Source organism: Taudactylus pleione, unplaced genomic scaffold (genome assembly GCF_031769625.1).
Source record: "Taudactylus pleione unplaced genomic scaffold, aTauple2 ptg001913l, whole genome shotgun sequence".
Taxonomy (NCBI): Eukaryota; Metazoa; Chordata; class Amphibia; order Anura; family Myobatrachidae; genus Taudactylus; species Taudactylus pleione.
Genome location: NW_028286310.1, coordinates 208,094 through 224,832, shown reverse-complemented (window position 1 = coordinate 224,832; position 16,739 = coordinate 208,094). Strand labels below are relative to the sequence as shown.

The following is a 16,739-nucleotide window of genomic DNA, read 5'->3' as shown; positions in this document are numbered from 1 at the left end:
GCTGTCCCCCATTAGTGCACATTTGCAGAGCACTCCCTTACTTTCAGCTGTGCTCAGCTGTCCCCCATTAGTGCACATTTGCAGAGTGCTCCCTTACTTTCAGCTGTGCTCAGCTTTCCCCCATTAGTGCACTTTTGCAGAGCACTCCCTTACTTTCAGCTGTGCTCAGCTGTCCCCCATTAGTGCACTTTTGCAGAGCGCTCCCTTACTTTCAGCCGTGCTCAGCTGTCCCCCATTAGTGCACTTTTGCAGAGCGCTCCCTTACTTTCAGCCGTGCTCAGCTGTCCCCCATTAGTGCACTTTTGCAGAGCGCTCCCTTACTTTCAGCCGTGCTCAGCTGTCCCCCATTAGTGCACTTTTGCAGAGCGCTCCCTTACTTTCAGCCGTGCTCAGCTGTCCCCCATTAGTGCACTTTTGCAGAGCGCTCCCTTACTTTCAGCCGTGCTCAGCTGTCCCCCATTAGTGCACTTTTGCAGAGCGCTCCCGTACTTTCAGCCGTGCTCAGCTGTCCCCCATTAGTGCACTTTTGCAGAGCGCTCCCTTACTTTCAGCCGTGCTCAGCTGTCCCCCATTAGTGCACATTTGCAGAGCGCTCCCTTACTTTCAGCCGTGCTCAGCTGTCCCCCATTAGTGCACTTTTGCAGAGAGCTCCCTTACTTTCAGCCGTGCTCAGCTGTCCCCCATTAGTGCACTTTTGCAGAGCGCTCCCTTACTTTCAGCCGTGCTCAGCTGTCCCCCGCTGCTCTCATGCCGGTGATTCTCAGGACAGGCCCCAGTAAGCTGCTGCTGGATTAGACTGGTGCTGATCTCTGTGAATTTCTCTGGAAGGATTCCTTCATCTTTGTTCACACCATGTATGGTCATGATCTCTTCCGGGCTGAAGCAAGTCTTGGGGTGACAGAATGTTTCCATCAATCAATTTTTAATAACAATGTAAAATGCCACATAAAGTCCTCATTATTACACTTACTTCCCTCTTGTATCTGTGCATTTTGCCCTTACGTGCTGCTCGGCATAAGCTGGGTACTCACTGACCGTTCCGATGGCCAGTCTGAGTAAGCTTTGGCTTACATAGACTGGCCGGGGGCTGCAAACATCATGATCAATGGTAGCGATGGTTCTCCAATGCTGCATCTTCAGACTTAGCACTCAGATCGCAGATGCATGCAGGAGCTCAGATCGCAGATGCATGCTGGAGCTCAGATCGCAGATGCATGCAGGAGGCGGCTATTTCCTACAGACATCTCCTGCTGCTGTGCAAGACCATCCGCATCTAAATCAGGCCCAGAATCACCAGCAAAGAGGCTCTGCAGCAGCTACTGTATACCAGCACCCAGAAGTAAGCGGTTACAGGTGCAGGGTACGGAGCCTGGTAATGGCAGTGACTACTCTCCTACAACTAGTGGGCATTTGGCAGTCGGTGAGTGTCTAGTGGTGGAATATCACCAATAGGAGATGTCAGTAGTGGAGGTTACCGACGATAAGTGGAACCCAAACACAAACTTGTAAATCCACTTCAGGCATCTTGGCACAGGGACATTTTCAGGGGCAAGTCTTTAAAATCTGGGATTGTCTCAATCGGGGACCGTTGGTGCGTTTGGTACAGCAAAGAGTGTAGTTTTTATGTTCAGATGTAACAGCATTGAGCCCCTATCCATGTGTCTGGGCCCCTATCCTTGTCTCTGGGCCCCTATCCATGTGTCTGGGCCCCTATCCATGTGTCTGGGCCCCTATCCATGTGTCTGGACCCCTATCCTTGTGTCTGGGCCCCTATCCTTGTGTCTGGGCCCCTATCCTTGTCTCTGGGCCCCTGTCCTTGTCTCTGGGCCCCTGTCCATGTGTCTGGGCCCCTATCCTTGTGTCTGGGCCCCTATTCATGTGTCTGGGCCCCTATCCTTGTCTCTGTGCCCCTATCCATGTGTCTGGGCCCCTATCCTTGTCTCTGTGCCCCTATCCATGTGCCTGGGCCCCATCCTGTCTCTGCACCCCTATCCTTGTGTCTGGGACCCTATCCTTGTCTCTGGGCCCCTATCCATGTCTCTGGGCCCCTATCCTTGTGTCTGGGCTTCTATTCATGTGTCTGGGCCCCTATCCTTGTCTCTGGGCCCCTATCCTTGTCTCTGGGCCCCTATCCATGTGTCTGGGCCCCTATCCTTGCCTCTGGGCCACTATCCTTGTCTCTGGGCCCCTATCCATGTGCCTGGGCCCCATCCTGTCTCTGCACCCCTATCCTTGTGTCTGGGACCCTATCCTTGTCTCTGGGCCCCTATCCATGTGTCTGGGCCCCTATCCATGTGTCTGAGCCCCTATCCTTGTCTCTGGGCCCCTATCCATGTGTCTGAGCCCCTATCCTTGTCTCTGGGCCCCTATCCTTGTCTCTGGGCCCCTATCCTTGTGTCTGAGCCCCTATCCTTGTGTCGGGGCCCCTATCCTTGTGTCTGGGCTCCTATCCATGTGTCTGAGCCCCTATCCTTGTGTCTGGGCCCTTATACATGTGTCTGGGCCCCTATCCTTGTGTCTGGGCCCCTATCCTTGTGTCTGGGCCCCTATCCTTTGTGTCTGAGCCCCTATCCATTTGTCTGAGCCCCTATCCATGTGTCTGAGCCCCTATCCTTGTGTCTGAGCCCCTATGCCTGTAGAAGAAGTGACACTGCCAATAATATTATTATAAGAGGAGATATATACCGACCTCATCCCAGTGATGCACGTCAGCTGTATCAGTTTGTCTCAAGCTACGTCTTCTTTGTCCGTCTGTCTGGTTGCTGCCGGTGATATCGTCATTATGGTCCTCATCATGGTCATCTTTGCTCACCAAGTTCAGAGCTTGCATGAGGGAGGTCAGCCCTGGAACCGCGAATAGAGATTACATAACGTGTCAGCAATGAGCAGCTGATTCCTGGGGTCATATTTATTAGAGTGACAGTAAAGATCTCATACTGAGCCTGATTGTAAGCCTCAAGCAGAAACGCACACAGCAGCGTCTATTGGTGGTCGCCCACCTGCGAGTTTATTTAAATTCTACTACAAACTCCTCCCCTTATGTACATCCATGTGGCCAAATGTGCAATGACTGCGATGCCCACTATGAGCGCCCCTGCACGCTGTAATACCAATTGGTGTCTCCACCATTGGTTGCACTCTGGCTGGTGCAGTTTCACTGTCCAACCATGGCCACTGCGGCTGTGCATCTGGGAACACAGAGGATGTCACTGACATGCCTCTGACACTCCCATAACATGCCTCTGACACTCCCAGAACACGCCTCTGACACTCCCAGAACATGCCTCTGACACTCCCAGAACATGCCTCTGACACTCCCAGAACATGCCTCTGACACTCCCAGAACTTGCCTCTGACACTCCCAGAACATGCCTCTGACACTCCCAGAACATGCCTCTGAAACTCCCAGAACATGCCTCTGACACTCGCAGAACATGCCTCTGACACTCCCAGAACAGGCCTCTGACACTCCCAGAACAGGCCTCTGACACTCCCAGAACAGGCCTCTGACACTCCCAGAACACGCCTCTGACACTCCCAGAACATGCCTCTGACACTCCCAGAACATGCCTCTGACACTCCCAGAACATGCCTCTGACACTCCCATAACACGCCTCTGACACTCCCAGAACATGCCTCTGACACTCCCAGAACATGCCTCTGACACTCCCAGAACACGCCTCTGACACTCCCTGACACTCCTCTCTGACACTCCCAGAACATGCCTCTGACACTCCCAGAACATGCCTCTGACACTCCCAGAACACACCTCTGACACTCCCAGAACATGCCTCTGGCACTCCCAGAACACGCCTCTGACACTCCCAGAACACGCCTCTGACACTCCCAGAACACGCCTCTGACACTCCCAGAACATGCCTCTGGCACTCCCAGAACATGCCTCTGACACTCCCAGAACATGCCTCTGACACTCCCAGAACATGCCTCTGACACTCCCAGGACATGCCTCTGACACTCCCAGAACATGCCTCTGACACTCCCAGAACATGCCTCTGACACTCCCAGAACATGCCTCTGACACTCCCAGGACACGCCTCTGACACTCCTAGAACATGCCTCTGACACTCCCAGGACACGCCTCTGACACTCCCAGAACACGCCTCTGACACTCCCAGAACATGCCTCTGGCACTCCCAGGACACGCCTCTGACACTCCTAAAACATGCCTCTGACACTCCCAGAACATGCCTCTGACACTCCCAGAACACTCCTCTGACACTCCCAGAACATGCCTCTGACACTCCCAGAACACGCCTCTGACACTCCCAGAACATGCCTCTGGCACTCCCAGAACATGCCTCTGACACTCCCAGAACATGCCTCTGACACTCCCAGAACACGCCTCTGACACTCCCAGGACACGCCTCTGACACTCCTAGAACATGCCTCTGACACTCCCAGAACATGCCTCTGACACTCCTAGAACATGCCTATGATACACTCCCAGAACACGCCTCTGACACTCCCTGACACTCCTCTCTGACACTCCTAAAACACGCCTCTGACACTCCCAGAACATGCCTCTGACACTCCCAGAACAAGCCTCTGACACTCCCAGAACACGCCTCTGACACTCCCAGAACACGCCTCTGACACTCCCAGAACATGCCTCTGACACTCCCATAACATGCCTCTGACACTCCCAGAACACGCCTCTGACACTCCCAGAACATGCCTCTGACACTCCCAGAACATGCCTCTGACACTCCCAGAACATGCCTCTGACACTCCCAGAACTTGCCTCTGACACTCCCAGAACATGCCTCTGACACTCCCAGAACATGCCTCTGAAACTCCCAGAACATGCCTCTGACACTCCCAGAACACGCCTCTGACACTCCCTGACACTCCTCTCTGACACTCCCAGAACATGCCTCTGACACTCCCAGAACATGCCTCTGACACTCCCAGAACACACCTCTGACACTCCCAGAACATGCCTCTGGCACTCCCAGAACACGCCTCTGACACTCCCAGAACACGCCTCTGACACTCCCAGAACACGCCTCTGACACTCCCAGAACATGCCTCTGGCACTCCCAGAACATGCCTCTGACACTCCCAGAACATGCCTCTGACACTCCCAGAACATGCCTCTGACACTCCCAGGACATGCCTCTGACACTCCCAGAACATGCCTCTGACACTCCCAGAACATGCCTCTGACACTCCCAGAACATGCCTCTGACACTCCCAGGACACGCCTCTGACACTCCTAGAACATGCCTCTGACACTCCCAGGACACGCCTCTGACACTCCTAAAACACGCCTCTGACACTCCCAGAACATGCCTCTGACACTCCCAGAACACTCCTCTGACACTCCCAGAACATGCCTCTGACACTCCCAGAACACGCCTCTGACACTCCCAGAACATGCCTCTGGCACTCCCAGAACATGCCTCTGACACTCCCAGAACATGCCTCTGACACTCCCAGAACACGCCTCTGACACTCCCAGGACACGCCTCTGACACTCCTAGAACATGCCTCTGACACTCCCAGAACATGCCTCTGACACTCCTAGAACATGCCTATGATACACTCCCAGAACACGCCTCTGACACTCCCTGACACTCCTCTCTGACACTCCTAAAACACGCCTCTGACACTCCCAGAACATGCCTCTGACACTCCCAGAACAAGCCTCTGACACTCCCAGAACACGCCTCTGACACTCCCAGAACACGCCTCTGACACTCCCAGAACATGCCTCTGACACTCCCATAACATGCCTCTGACACTCCCAGAACACGCCTCTGACACTCCCAGAACATGCCTCTGACACTCCCAGAACATGCCTCTGACACTCCCAGAACATGCCTCTGACACTCCCAGAACTTGCCTCTGACACTCCCAGAACATGCCTCTGACACTCCCAGAACATGCCTCTGAAACTCCCAGAACATGCCTCTGACACTCCCAGAACAGGCCTCTGACACTCCCAGAACAGGCCTCTGACACTCCCAGAACAGGCCTCTGACACTCCCAGAACAGGCCTCTGACACTCCCAGAACATGCCTCTGACACTCCCAGAACATGCCTCTGACACTCCCAGAACACGCCTCTGACACTCCCATAACACGCCTCTGACACTCCCAGAACATGCCTCTGACACTCCCAGAACACGCCTCTGACACTCCCTGACACTCCTCTCTGACACTCCCAGAACATGCCTCTGACACTCCCAGAACATGCCTCTGACACTCCCAGAACACGCCTCTGACACTCCCAGAACATGCCTCTGGCACTCCCAGAACACGCCTCTGACACTCCCAGAACACGCCTCTGACACTCCCAGAACACGCCTCTGACACTCCCAGAACATGCCTCTGTCACTCCCAGAACATGCCTCTGACACTCCCAGAACATGCCTCTGACACTCCCAGAACATGCCTCTGACACTCCCAGGACACGCCTCTGACACTCCCAGAACATGCCTCTGACACTCCCAGAACATGCCTCTGACACTCCCAGAACATGCCTCTGACACTCCCAGAACACGCCTCTGACACTCCCTGACACTCCTCTCTGACACTCCCAGAACATGCCTCTGACACTCCCAGAACATGCCTCTGACACTCCCAGAACATGCCTCTGACACTCCCAGAACACGCCTCTGACACTCCCAGAACACGCCTCTGACACTCCCAGAACATGCCTCTGGCACTCCCAGAACATGCCTCTGACACTCCCAGAACATGCCTCTGACACTCCCAGAACACGCCTCTGACACTCCCAGGACACGCCTCTGACACTCCTAGAACATGCCTCTGACACTCCCAGAACATGCCTCTGACACTCCTAGAACATGCCTATGATACACTCCCAGAACACGCCTCTGACACTCCCTGACACTCCTCTCTGACACTCCTAAAACACGCCTCTGACACTCCCAGAACATGCCTCTGACACTCCTAGAACAAGCCTCTGACACTCCCAGAACACGCCTCTGACACTCCCTGACACTCCTCTCTGACACTCCTAAAACACGCCTCTGACACTCCCAGAACATGCCACTGACACTCCTAGAACACGCCTCTGACACTCCCAGTACATGCCTCTGACACTCCCAGAACATGCCTCTGACACTCCTAGAACATGCCTCTGACACTCCCATAATACTCCTCTGACACTCCCAGAACATGCCCCTGACACTCCAAGAACATGCCTCTGACACTCCCAGAACATGCCTCTGACACTCCCAGAACATGCCTCTGACACTCCCAGTACATGCCTCTGACACTCCTAAAACACGCCTCTGACACTCCCAGAACACGCCTCTGACACTCCTAGAACATGCCTCTGACACTCCCATAATACTCCTCTGACACTCCCAGAACATGCCTCTGACACTCCCAGAACATGCCTCTGACACTCCTAGAACATGCCTCTGACACTCCCATAATACTCCTCTGACACTCCCAGAACATGCCTCTGACACTCCCAGAACATGCCTCTGACACTCCCATAATACTACTGACACTCCTAGAACATGCCTCTGACACTCCTAGAACATGCCTCTGACACTCCTAGAACACGCCTCTGACACTCCCAGAACATGCCTCTGACACTCCCATAATACTCCTGACACTCCCAGAACATGCCTCTGATACTCCTAAAACACGCCTCTGACACTCCCAGAACATGTCTCTGACACTCCCAAAATAATCCTCTGACACTCCCAGGACATGCCTCTGACACTCCTAAAACACGCCTCTGACACTCCCAGAACATGCCTCTGACACTCCCATAATACTCCTCTGACACTCCCAGAACATGCCTCTGACACTCCTATAACACGCCTCTGATACTCCCATAACTCTTCTGACACTGCCATATTATGCCCCTGACACTCCTGTAACACGCCTCTGACACTCCCATAACACTCCTCTGACACTCCCACAACACTCCACTGACACTCCCATAACACTCCTCTGACACTCCCATAACACTCCTCTGACACTCCCATAACACACCCCTGACACTCCCATAACATGCCCCTGACACTCCCATAAGACGTCCCTGACTCCCATAACATACCCATGACACTCCCATAACATGCCTCTGACACTCCCACAACACTCCACTGACACTCCCATAACACTCCTCTGACACTCCCATAACACACCCCTGACACTCCCATAACATGCCGCTGACACTTCCATAAGACGTCCCTGACTCCCATAACATGCCCATGACACTCCCATAACATGCCTCTTACACTCCCATAACACTCCTCTGACACTCCCATAACATGCCTCTGACACTCCCATAACACTCCTCTGACACTCCCATAACACTCCTCTGACACTCCCATAACACTCCTCTGACACTCCCATAACACACCCCTGACACTCCCATAACATGCCCCTGACACTCCCATAAGACGTCCCTGACTCCCATAACATACCCATGACACTCCCATAACATGCCTCTGACACTCCCATAACACTCCTCTGACACTCCCATAACACTCCTCTGACACTCCCATAACACTCCTCTGACACTCGCATAACACTCCTCTGACACTCCCATAACACTCCACTGACACTCCCATAACACGCCTCTGACACTCCCATAACACTCCTCTGACACTCCCATAACACTCCTCTGACACTCCCATAACACTCCACTGACACTCCCATAACACTCCACTGACACTCCCATAACACGCCTCTGACACTCCCATAACACACCCCTGACACTCCCATAAGACGTCCCTGACTCCCATAACATACCCATGACACTCCCATAACACGCCTCTGACACTCCCATAACACTCCTCTGACACTCCCATAACACTCCTCTGACACTCCCATAACACGCCCCTGACACTCCCATAAGACGTCCCTGACACTCCCATAAGACATCCCTGACACTCCCATAAGACATCCCTGACACTCCCATAAGACGTCCCTGACACTCCCATAACACGCCCCTGACACTGCCATAACACGCCCCTGACACTGCCGTAACACGCCCCTGACACTCCCGTAACATGCCACTGACACTCCCGTAACACGCCCCTGACACTACCGTAACACACCCCTGACACTCCCGTAACACGCCCCTGACACTCCCATTACACTCCTCTGACACTCCCATAACACTCCTCTGACACTCCCCTAATACGCCTATAACACGCCTCTGACACTCCTCTCCACAGCTATTAGAAACTCTTGCTTCCTTCAGTAGTTAAAAATGGGGGTACCCATAGTGATCCCCCATGTCTACACATCTTTAGGGGGTCCCTAGAATATTTCCCAAAAATTCCTGTTTTATTTAACCTGTAAAAAATACAATTTAAAAAAAAAAAAATGACATAAGGTCCCCCCCCCCAAAGCCAAACCAGCCCCAGGTTTCTCAGCCAGTGGTGAACAAAATATGGGGAACAAAAAGTGTAGGGTTCTACCGTATTTTAGAAACCAACACCAGGCTGCAGGGACTAGTGCTGGTTTTAAATATAGGGGGCAAAAAAGATGTGGGGTACCCCCGATATTTAAGACCAGCACCAGACCCAACCGACCGGGGTGTAATGCCACAGCCCTGGAGGCCCAATCGCTGGGGCTCCAGGTCCAAAGCATTAGCACCCCAAGTCGGTCAGCGCAAAGCGGTGATCTCGGGGGAGTCAGGGAACCCCCAAAGGAGGGGTCCCCCCCTCCCGAGCACCACAGGCTTACGTGCTGAAGGGAGGGGAGGGGAGGTGTGAGGAGAGGTGAGTGCTGTGGGGAGGGGAGGTGTGAGGAGAAGTGAGTGCTGTGGGGAGGGGAGGTGTGAGGAGAGGGCAGTGCTGTGGGGAGGGGAGGTGTGAGGAGAAGTGAGTGCTGTGGTGAGGGGTGGTGTGAGGAGAGGTGAGTGCTGTGGGGAGGTGTGAGGAGAGGTGAGTGCTGTGGAGAGGGGAGGTGTGAGGAGAGGGGAGTGCTGTGGAGAGGGGAGGTGTGAGGAGAGGGGAGTACTTTGGGGAGGGGAGGTGTGAGGAGAGGGGAGTGCTGTGGGGAGGGGAGGTGTGAGGAGAGGTGAGTGCTGTGGGGAGGGGAGGGGAGGTGTGAGGAGAGGTGAGTGGGGTGGGGAGGTCTGAGGTGAGGTGAGTGGGGAGGGGAGGTGTGAGGAGAGGTGAGTGCTTTGGGGAGGGGAGGTGTAAGGAGAGGTGAGTGCTGTGGGGAGGGGAGGTGTGAGGAGAGGTGAGTGCTGTGGGGAGGGGAGGTGTGAGGAGAAGTGAGTGCTGTGGGGAGGGGAGGTGTGAGGAGAGGTGAATGCTGTGGGGAGGGGAGGTGTGAGGAGAGGTGAGTGGGGAGGGGAGGTGTGAGGAGAGGTGAGTGGGGAGGGGAGGTGTGAGGAGAGATGAGTGCTGTGGGAAGGGGAGGTGTGAGGAGAGGTGAGTGCTGTGGGGAGGGGAGGTGTGAGGAGAGGTGAGTGCTGTGGGGAGGGGAGGTGTGAAGAGAGGTGAGTGCTGTGGAGAGGGGAGGTGTGAGGAGAGGTGAGTGCTGTGGGGAGGTGAGGTGTGTGGAGAGGTGAGTGCTGTGGGGAGGGGAGGTGTGTGGAGAGGTGAGTGCTGTGGGGAGGGGAGGTGTGAGGAGAGGTGAGTGCTGTGGGGAGGGGAGGTGTGAGGAGAGGTGAGTGCTGTGGGGAGGGGAGGTGTGAGGAGAGGTGAGTGCTGTGGGGAGGGGAGGTGTGAGGAGAGGTGAGTGCTGTCGGGAGGGGAGGTGTGAGGAGAGGTGAGTGCTGTGGGGAGGGGAGGTGTGAGGAGAGGTGAGTGCTGTGGGGAGGTGAGGTGTGTGGAGAGGTGAGTGCTGTGGGGAGGGGAGGTGTGTGGAGAGGTGAGTGCTGTGGGAAGGGGAGGTGTGAGGAGAGGTGAGTGCTGTGGGGAGGGGAGGTGTGAGGAGAGGTGAGTGCTGTGGGGAGGGGAGGTGTGAGGAGAGGTGAGTGCTGTGGGGAGGGGAGGTGTGAGGAGAGGTGAGTGCTGTGGGGAGGGGAGGTGTGAGGAGAGGTGAGTGCTGTGGGGAGGGGAGGTGTGAGGAGAGGTGAGTGCTGTGGGGAGGGGAGGTGTGAGGAGAGGTGAGTGCTGTGGGGAGGGGAGGTGTGAGGAGAGGTGAGTGCTGTGGGGAGGGGAGGTGTGAGGAGAGGTGAGTGGGGAGGGGAGGTGTGAGGAGAGGTGAGTGCTGTCGGGAGGGGAGGTGTGAGGAGAGGTGAGTGCTGTGGGGAGGGGAGGTGTGAAGAGAAGGCAGTGCTGTGGGAGGGGAGGTGTGAGGAGAGGTGAGTGGGGAGGGGAGGTGTGTGGAGAGGTGAGTGCTGTGGGGAGGGGAGGTGTGTGGAGAGATGAGTGCTGTGGGAAGGGGAGGTGTGAGGAGAGGTGAGTGCTGTGGGGAGGGGAGGTGTGAGGAGAGGTGAGTGCTGTGGGGAGGGGAGGTGTGAGGAGAGGTGAGTGCTGTGGGGAGGGGAGGTGTGAGGAGAGGTGAGTGCTGTGGGGAGGGGAGGTGTGAAGAGAGGTGAGTGCTGTGGGGAGGGGAGGTGTGAGGAGAGGTGAGTGCTGTGGGGAGGGGAGGTGTGAAGAGAGGTGAGTGCTGTGGGGAGGGGAGGTGTGAGGAGAGGTGAGTGCTGTGGGGAGGGGAGGTGTGAGGAGAGGTGAGTGCTGTGGGAAGGGGAGGTGTGAGGAGAGGTGAGTGCTGTGGGGAGGGGAGGTGTGTGGAGAGGTGAGTGCTGTGGGGAGGGGAGGTGTGTGGAGAGGTGAGTGCTGTGAGGAGGGGAGGTGTGAGAAGAGGTGAGTGCTGTGGGGAGGGGAGGTGTGAGAAGAGGTGAGTGCTGTGGGGAGGGGAGGTGTGAGGAGAGGTGAGTGCAGTGGGGAGGGGAGGTGTGAGGAGAGGTGAGTGCTGTGGGGAGGGAAGGTGTGAGGAGAGGTGAGTGCTGTGGGGAGGGGTGGTGTGAGGAGAGGTGAGTGCTGTGGGGAGGTGTGAGGAGAGGTGAGTGCTGTGGGGAGGGGAGGTGTGAGGAGAGGTGAGTGCTGTGGGGAGGGGAGGTGTGAGAAGAGGTGAGTGCTGTGGGGAGGGGAGGTGTGAGGAGAGGTGAGTGCTGTGGGGAGGGGAGGTGTGAGGAGAGGTGAGTGCTGTGGGGAGGGGAGGTGTGAGGAGAGGTGAGTGCTGTGGGGAGGGGAGGTGTGAGGAGAGGTGAGTGCTGTGGGGAGGGGAGGTGTGAGGAGAGGTGAGTGCTGTGGGAAGGGGAGGTGTGAGGAGAGGTGAGTGCTGTGGGGAGGGGAGGTGTGTGGAGAGGTGAGTGCTGTGGGGAGGGGAGGTGTGTGGAGAGGTGAGTGCTGTGGGGAGGGGAGGTGTGTGGAGAGGTGAGTGCTGTGGGAAGGGGAGGTGTGAGGAGAGGTGAGTGCTGTGGGGAGGGGAGGTGTGTGGAGAGGTGAGTGCTGTGGGGAGGGGAGGTGTGAGGAGAGGTGAGTGCTGTGGGGAGGAGAGGTGTGAGGAGAGGTGAGTGCTGTGAGGAGGGGAGGTGTGTGGAGAGGTGAGTGCTGTGGGGAGGGGAGGTGTGAGGAGAGGTGAGTGCTGGGGGGAGGGGAGGTGTGAGGAGAGGTGAGTGCTGTGGGGAGGTGTGAGGAGAGGTGAGTGCTGTGGGGAGGGGAGGTGTGAGGAGAGGTGAGTGCTGTGGGGAGGGGAGGTGTGAGAAGAGGTGAGTGCTTTGGGGAGGGGAGGTGTGAGGAGAGGTGAGTGCTGTGGGGAGGGGAGGTGTGAGGAGAGGTGAGTGCTGTGGGGAGGGGAGGTGTGAGGAGAGGTGAGTGCTGTGGGGAGGGGAGGTGTGAGGAGAGGTGAGTGCAGTGGGGAGGGGAGGTGTGAGGAGAGGTGAGTGCTGTGGGGAGGTGTGAGGAGAGATGAGTGCTGTGGGGAGGGGAGGTGTGAGAAGAGGTGAGTGCTGTGGGGAGGGGAGGTGTGAGAAGAGGTGAGTGCTGTGGGGAGGGGAGGTGTGAGGAGAGGTGAGTGCAGTGGGGAGGGGAGGTGTGAGGAGAGGTGAGTGCTGTGGGGAGGGGAGGTGTGAGGAGAGGTGAGTGCTGTGGGGAGGGGAGGTGTGAGGAGAGGTGAGTGCTGTGGGGAGGTGTGAGGAGAGGTGAGTGCTGTGGGGAGGGGAGGTGTGAGGAGAGGTGAGTGCTGTGGGGAGGGGAGGTGTGAGAAGAGGTGAGTGCTGTGGGGAGGGGAGGTGTGAGGAGAGGTGAGTGCAGTGGGGAGGGGAGGTGTGAGGAGAGGTGAGTGCTGTGGGGAGGGGAGGTGTGAGGAGAGGTGAGTGCTGTGGGGAGGTGTGAGGAGAGGTGAGTGCTGTGGGGAGGGGAGGTGTGAGGAGAGGTGAGTGCTGTGGGGAGGGGAGGTGTGAGAAGAGGTGAGTGCTGTGGGGAGGGGAGATGTGAGGAGAGGTGAGTGCTGTGGGGAGGGGAGGTGTGAGAAGAGGTGAGTGCTGTGGGGAGGGTAGGTGTGAGAAGAGGTGAGTGCTGTGGGGAGGGGAGGTGTGAGGAGAGGTGAGTGCTGTGGGGAGGGGAGGTGTGAGGAGAGGTGAGTGCTGTGGGGAGGGGAGGTGTGAGGAGAGGTGAGTGCTGTGGGGAGGGGAGGTGTGAGAAGAGGTGAGTGCTTTGGGGAGGGGAGGTGTGAGGAGAGGTGAGTGCTGTGGGGAGGGGAGGTGTGAGGAGAGGTGAGTGCTGTGGGGAGGGGAGGTGTGAGGAGAGGTGAGTGCTGTGGGGAGGGGAGGTGTGAGGAGAGGTGAGTGCTGTGGGGAGGTGTGAGGAGAGATGAGTGCTGTGGGGAGGGGAGGTGTGAGAAGAGGTGAGTGCTGTGGGGAGGGGAGGTGTTAGAAGAGGTGAGTGCTGTGGGGAGGGGAGGTGTGAGGAAAGGTGAGTGCAGTGGGGAGGGGAGGTGTGAGGAGAGGTGAGTGCTGTGGGGAGGGGAGGTGTGAGGAGAGGTGAGTGCTGTGGGGAGGGGAGGTGTGAGGAGAGGTGAGTGCTGTGGGGAGGTGTGAGGAGAGGTGAGTGCTGTGGGGAGGGGAGGTGTGAGGAGAGGTGAGTGCTGTGGGGAGGGGAGGTGTGAGAAGAGGTGAGTGCTGTGGGGAGGGGAGGTGTGAGGAGAGGTGAGTGCAGTGGGGAGGGGAGGTGTGAGGAGAGGTGAGTGCTGTGGGGAGGGGAGGTGTGAGGAGAGGTGAGTGCTGTGGGGAGGGGAGGTGTGAGAAGAGGTGAGTGCTGTGGGGAGGGGAGGTGTGAGGAGAGGTGAGTGCTGTGGGGAGGGGAGGTGTGAGAAGAGGTGAGTGCTGTGGGGAGGGGAGGTGTGAGAAGAGGGGAGTGCTGTGGGGAGGGGAGGTGTGAGAAGAGGTGAGTGCTGTGGGGAGGGGAGGTGTGAGGAGAGGTGAGTGCTGTGGGGAGGGGAGGTGTGAGAAGAGGTGAGTGCTGTGGGGAGGGGAGGTGTGAGAAGAGGTGAGTGCTGTGGGGAGGGGAGGTGTGAGGAGAGGTGAGTGCAGTGGGGAGGGGAGGTGTGAGGAGAGGTGAGTGCTGTGGGGAGGGGAGGTGTGAGGAGAGGTGAGTGCTGTGGGGAGGGGAGGTGTGAGGAGAGGTGAGTGCTGTGGGGAGGTGTGAGGAGAGGTGAGTGCTGTGGGGAGGGGAGGTGTGAGGAGAGGTGAGTGCTGTGGGGAGGGGAGGTGTGAGAAGAGGTGAGTGCTGTGGGGAGGGGAGATGTGAGGAGAGGTGAGTGCTGTGGGGAGGGGAGGTGTGAGAAGAGGTGAGTGCTGTGGGGAGGGTAGGTGTGAGAAGAGGTGAGTGCTGTGGGGAGGGGAGGTGTGAGGAGAGGTGAGTGCTGTGGGGAGGGGAGGTGTGAGGAGAGGTGAGTGCTGTGGGGAGGGGAGGTGTGAGGAGAGGTGAGTGCTGTGGGGAGGGGAGGTGTGAGAAGAGGTGAGTGCTGTGGGGAGGGGAGGTGTGAGAAGAGGTGAGTGCTGTGGGGAGGGGAGGTGTGAGGAGAGGTGAGTGCTGTGGGGAGGGGAGGTGTGAGAAGAGGTGAGTGCTGTGGGGAGGGGAGGTGTGAGAAGAGGTGAGTGCTGTGGGGAGGGGAGGTGTGAGGAGAGGTGAGTGCTGTGGGGAGGGGAGGTGTGAGAAGAGGTGAGTGCTGTGGGGAGGGGAGGTGTTAGAAGAGGTGAGTGCTGTGGGGAGGGGAGGTGTGAGGAAAGGTGAGTGCAGTGGGGAGGGGAGGTGTGAGGAGAGGTGAGTGCTGTGGGGAGGGGAGGTGTGAGGAGAGGTGAGTGCTGTGGGGAGGGGAGGTGTGAGGAGAGGTGAGTGCTGTGGGGAGGTGTGAGGAGAGGTGAGTGCTGTGGGGAGGGGAGGTGTGAGGAGAGGTGAGTGCTGTGGGGAGGGGAGGTGTGAGAAGAGGTGAGTGCTGTGGGGAGGGGAGGTGTGAGGAGAGGTGAGTGCAGTGGGGAGGGGAGGTGTGAGGAGAGGTGAGTGCTGTGGGGAGGGGAGGTGTGAGGAGAGGTGAGTGCTGTGGGGAGGGGAGGTGTGAGAAGAGGTGAGTGCTGTGGGGAGGGGAGGTGTGAGGAGAGGTGAGTGCTGTGGGGAGGGGAGGTGTGAGAAGAGGTGAGTGCTGTGGGGAGGGGAGGTGTGAGAAGAGGGGAGTGCTGTGGGGAGGGGAGGTGTGAGAAGAGGTGAGTGCTGTGGGGAGGGGAGGTGTGAGGAGAGGTGAGTGCTGTGGGGAGGGGAGGTGTGAGAAGAGGTGAGTGCTGTGGGGAGGGGAGGTGTGAGAAGAGGTGAGTGCTGTGGGGAGGGGAGGTGTGAGGAGAGGTGAGTGCTGTGGGGAGGGGAGGTGTGAGGAGAGGTGAGTGCTGTGGGGAGGGGAGGTGTGAGGAGAGGTGAGTGCTGTGGGGAGGGGAGGTGTGAGGAGAGGTGAGTGCTGTGGGGAGGGGAGGTGTGAGGAGAGGTGAGTGTGGTTTGGAGTGTCAGTCTTACCTTCCAGACTGATGCTGTTATTTCCAAACTGTTTATAGATGTACGCCATAAAGTACTCGAAGGGTGGAAGTAACGTCATACAGGATCCATTTATAACCAGGAGAAGAATGGCCTCCTGGATCTCTGTGCTGACACGGGCAGGGTCTGTGGTCATGTTTAGGATGTCCCGAGCATTGAAGCATCTCCCGGCCTAAAACAAAATGAACCACTTTTCAACATCATCATTTTTCTTGTTGCGCAAAAAGACTGAGAACTCCCATACACGTAATGAAGCCAGATCACGGAGAGTGCACCTATGCTTTGTGCCATGTGTTACCCTCCATCCTATGTCCCACATGTTACCCTCCATCCTATGTCCCACATGTTACCCTCCATCCTATGTCCCACATGTTACCCTCCATCCTATGTCCCACATGTTACCCTCCATCCTATGTCCCACATGTTACCCTCCATCCTTTGTCCCACATGTTACGCTCCATCCTATGTCCCACATGTTACCCTCCATCCTTTGTCCTACCTTCTTACAATCTGGTTACCCTAATATGCCTACATAATAGTCCCTCCGCTAATTTCCCATCCATTAAACCTGTAATACGTATATCCCAATACATTGTGCACATAATACTGATCATACTCCTCACATCTCCTGACTATGGCCCTCATTCAGAGCCGTTCGCTATTTGCGGTCGTTCGTTCAAAGACAAGGGGTGGCTATTCAAATGATCCGTTTGCAAATTGCAGTCTGTTCACACCTCTA

General features: G+C 56.9%; 1 protein-coding gene across 2 annotated transcripts in view; it reads right to left on the bottom strand.

Moving 5' to 3' along the window:
- Window positions 1–16,739, bottom strand: part of LOC148436204 (zinc transporter ZIP4-like) — a 175,482-nt gene that overhangs the window by 86,131 nt on the left and 72,612 nt on the right. Inside the window, exons 4-6 of one of the 2 annotated variants that reach the window (XM_088465214.1) lie at window positions 15,983–16,164; window positions 2,690–2,844; window positions 714–888 (exon numbers count right to left, since the gene is read on the bottom strand). In XM_088465214.1, the coding sequence (XP_088321340.1) occupies window positions 714–888; window positions 2,690–2,844; window positions 15,983–16,164 (512 nt within the window). Of the gene's footprint in view, window positions 1–713; window positions 889–2,689; window positions 2,845–15,982; window positions 16,173–16,739 lie in introns of both variants that reach the window. The other variant, XM_088465213.1, reaches the window with a different exon arrangement.